At 32.5% G+C, this 1,315-nt stretch overlaps 1 protein-coding gene across 1 annotated transcript in view; it reads right to left on the bottom strand.

Moving 5' to 3' along the window:
• HELRODRAFT_177929 (hypothetical protein) overlaps nucleotides 1–1,185 on the bottom strand; it is a gene marked incomplete at both ends in the record, with an annotated part of 4,426 nt that extends 3,241 nt beyond the window's left edge. The window contains 4 exons of the mRNA XM_009026084.1: nucleotides 447–542; nucleotides 606–798; nucleotides 863–905; nucleotides 1,125–1,185. Coding sequence (XP_009024332.1) covers nucleotides 447–542; nucleotides 606–798; nucleotides 863–905; nucleotides 1,125–1,185 — 393 coding nt within the window. The remainder of the gene's footprint in view (nucleotides 1–446; nucleotides 543–605; nucleotides 799–862; nucleotides 906–1,124) is intronic.
• Nucleotides 1,186–1,315: the final 130 nt, after the last annotated feature.

The following is a 1,315-nucleotide window of genomic DNA, read 5'->3' as shown; positions in this document are numbered from 1 at the left end:
ATCTCGCGGCCAATTGTTCCATACAAATCTCTTATTAGTATTCCTCAAAGGTTAGTGTCAACAACAAAACCCACACAGTGTCATTGGTCTAGTCAGGGGTGGTTTTAAAGGTTCAAGCCCCTCAAGATGAAAAAATATTCAATTGAGACGATCAAAAAATTTTAAATTTCAATTTCAAATTTCAATGTAAAATATATTTTTTCAGTATGAAGAAACCAGTTATAATTAATATCTAAAGAAGCAAGCAAGATAAATCAACTGAAAAACTATTAGTCTTACTAAAAATTTGTTGCATCAAGTAGATGCTATAATGATAACAACACAATATATGATAATAAATATTATAAATAATAATTATAATATAAATATATTATAATTATGATGATTATATAAAGTCGAAAATGTGTTTAGAAATCCTAGCATTACTTTTTTACTATCTTGCAAACTCTATTAAAAACGCCAGAGCAGTCGCTTCCAAGGCAGCACTCTGAATCATGGCGACACGATTGCCCTTGCTTGCCGCACTCACCACATCTTGCAGACTGAGAAAATTGTTTCAATCGAGATTAAAATGATTTCTGGAGAAAATAATTTTCAAAATCTACCTTGAAAAATCCAGTGAATCCGCTTTGCTTGTTACAGCGCAATCCGTTGCAGCACTTGCTGAAGGGAGAGCACTTTTCGCCATATTTTTTACATTCGAATAATTTTTGATCAACGCCATTTCCCCCTGCTACCTCTCCTCTTTCTTCTCCTTCCCCATCTTCTTCTTGCTTCTCAAATTCTTCTACTTTGAGTCTTGCAAGTTATAAAATTTTATTTCAATGAGGATAAAATTTTGAGAAAAAAATAGCGGGCTAACTCAAGCACGGCCTTCATAATCTCATCGTAGACGTCTGATTTTTCTAGAAAAAGTTTCGGAAATATTAGGAAACGTTTTTATTATTTTTAAATGAGTTCAATAAAATGAACTTATAATCCATTTTATTTACAAAAGAAGTGAAAGAGTCAGCCTAGCAATAAATGCTTATCTAGGGTTGACTCCTTTAAAAATAATAGTTGTTCAAATATCAAAAATAAGAAAAATCCGAGATAAAAAATCTCTTGTGTAAATTTCAAAACACCTGCTCTGGTGGAAAGCAAACCAGCAACAACCAATGATCCAACAAGCATTAAAAACTTCATTCTTCAATCAGATCAAAGTTAGCAATAAGTTTAAAGAGCCAACATCAACCGTAAATAATCCAGGTGAACTGCAACAACAAACCAACTTATAGTCCTAACTAGCTCTTGTATTTCAGACGAATGTGTGTGG

The sequence above is a fragment of the Helobdella robusta genome (assembly GCF_000326865.2).
Source record: "Helobdella robusta unplaced genomic scaffold HELROscaffold_45, whole genome shotgun sequence".
Lineage (NCBI taxonomy): Eukaryota > Metazoa > Annelida > Clitellata > Rhynchobdellida > Glossiphoniidae > Helobdella > Helobdella robusta.
This window is presented reverse-complemented; position numbering and strand designations above follow the sequence as displayed.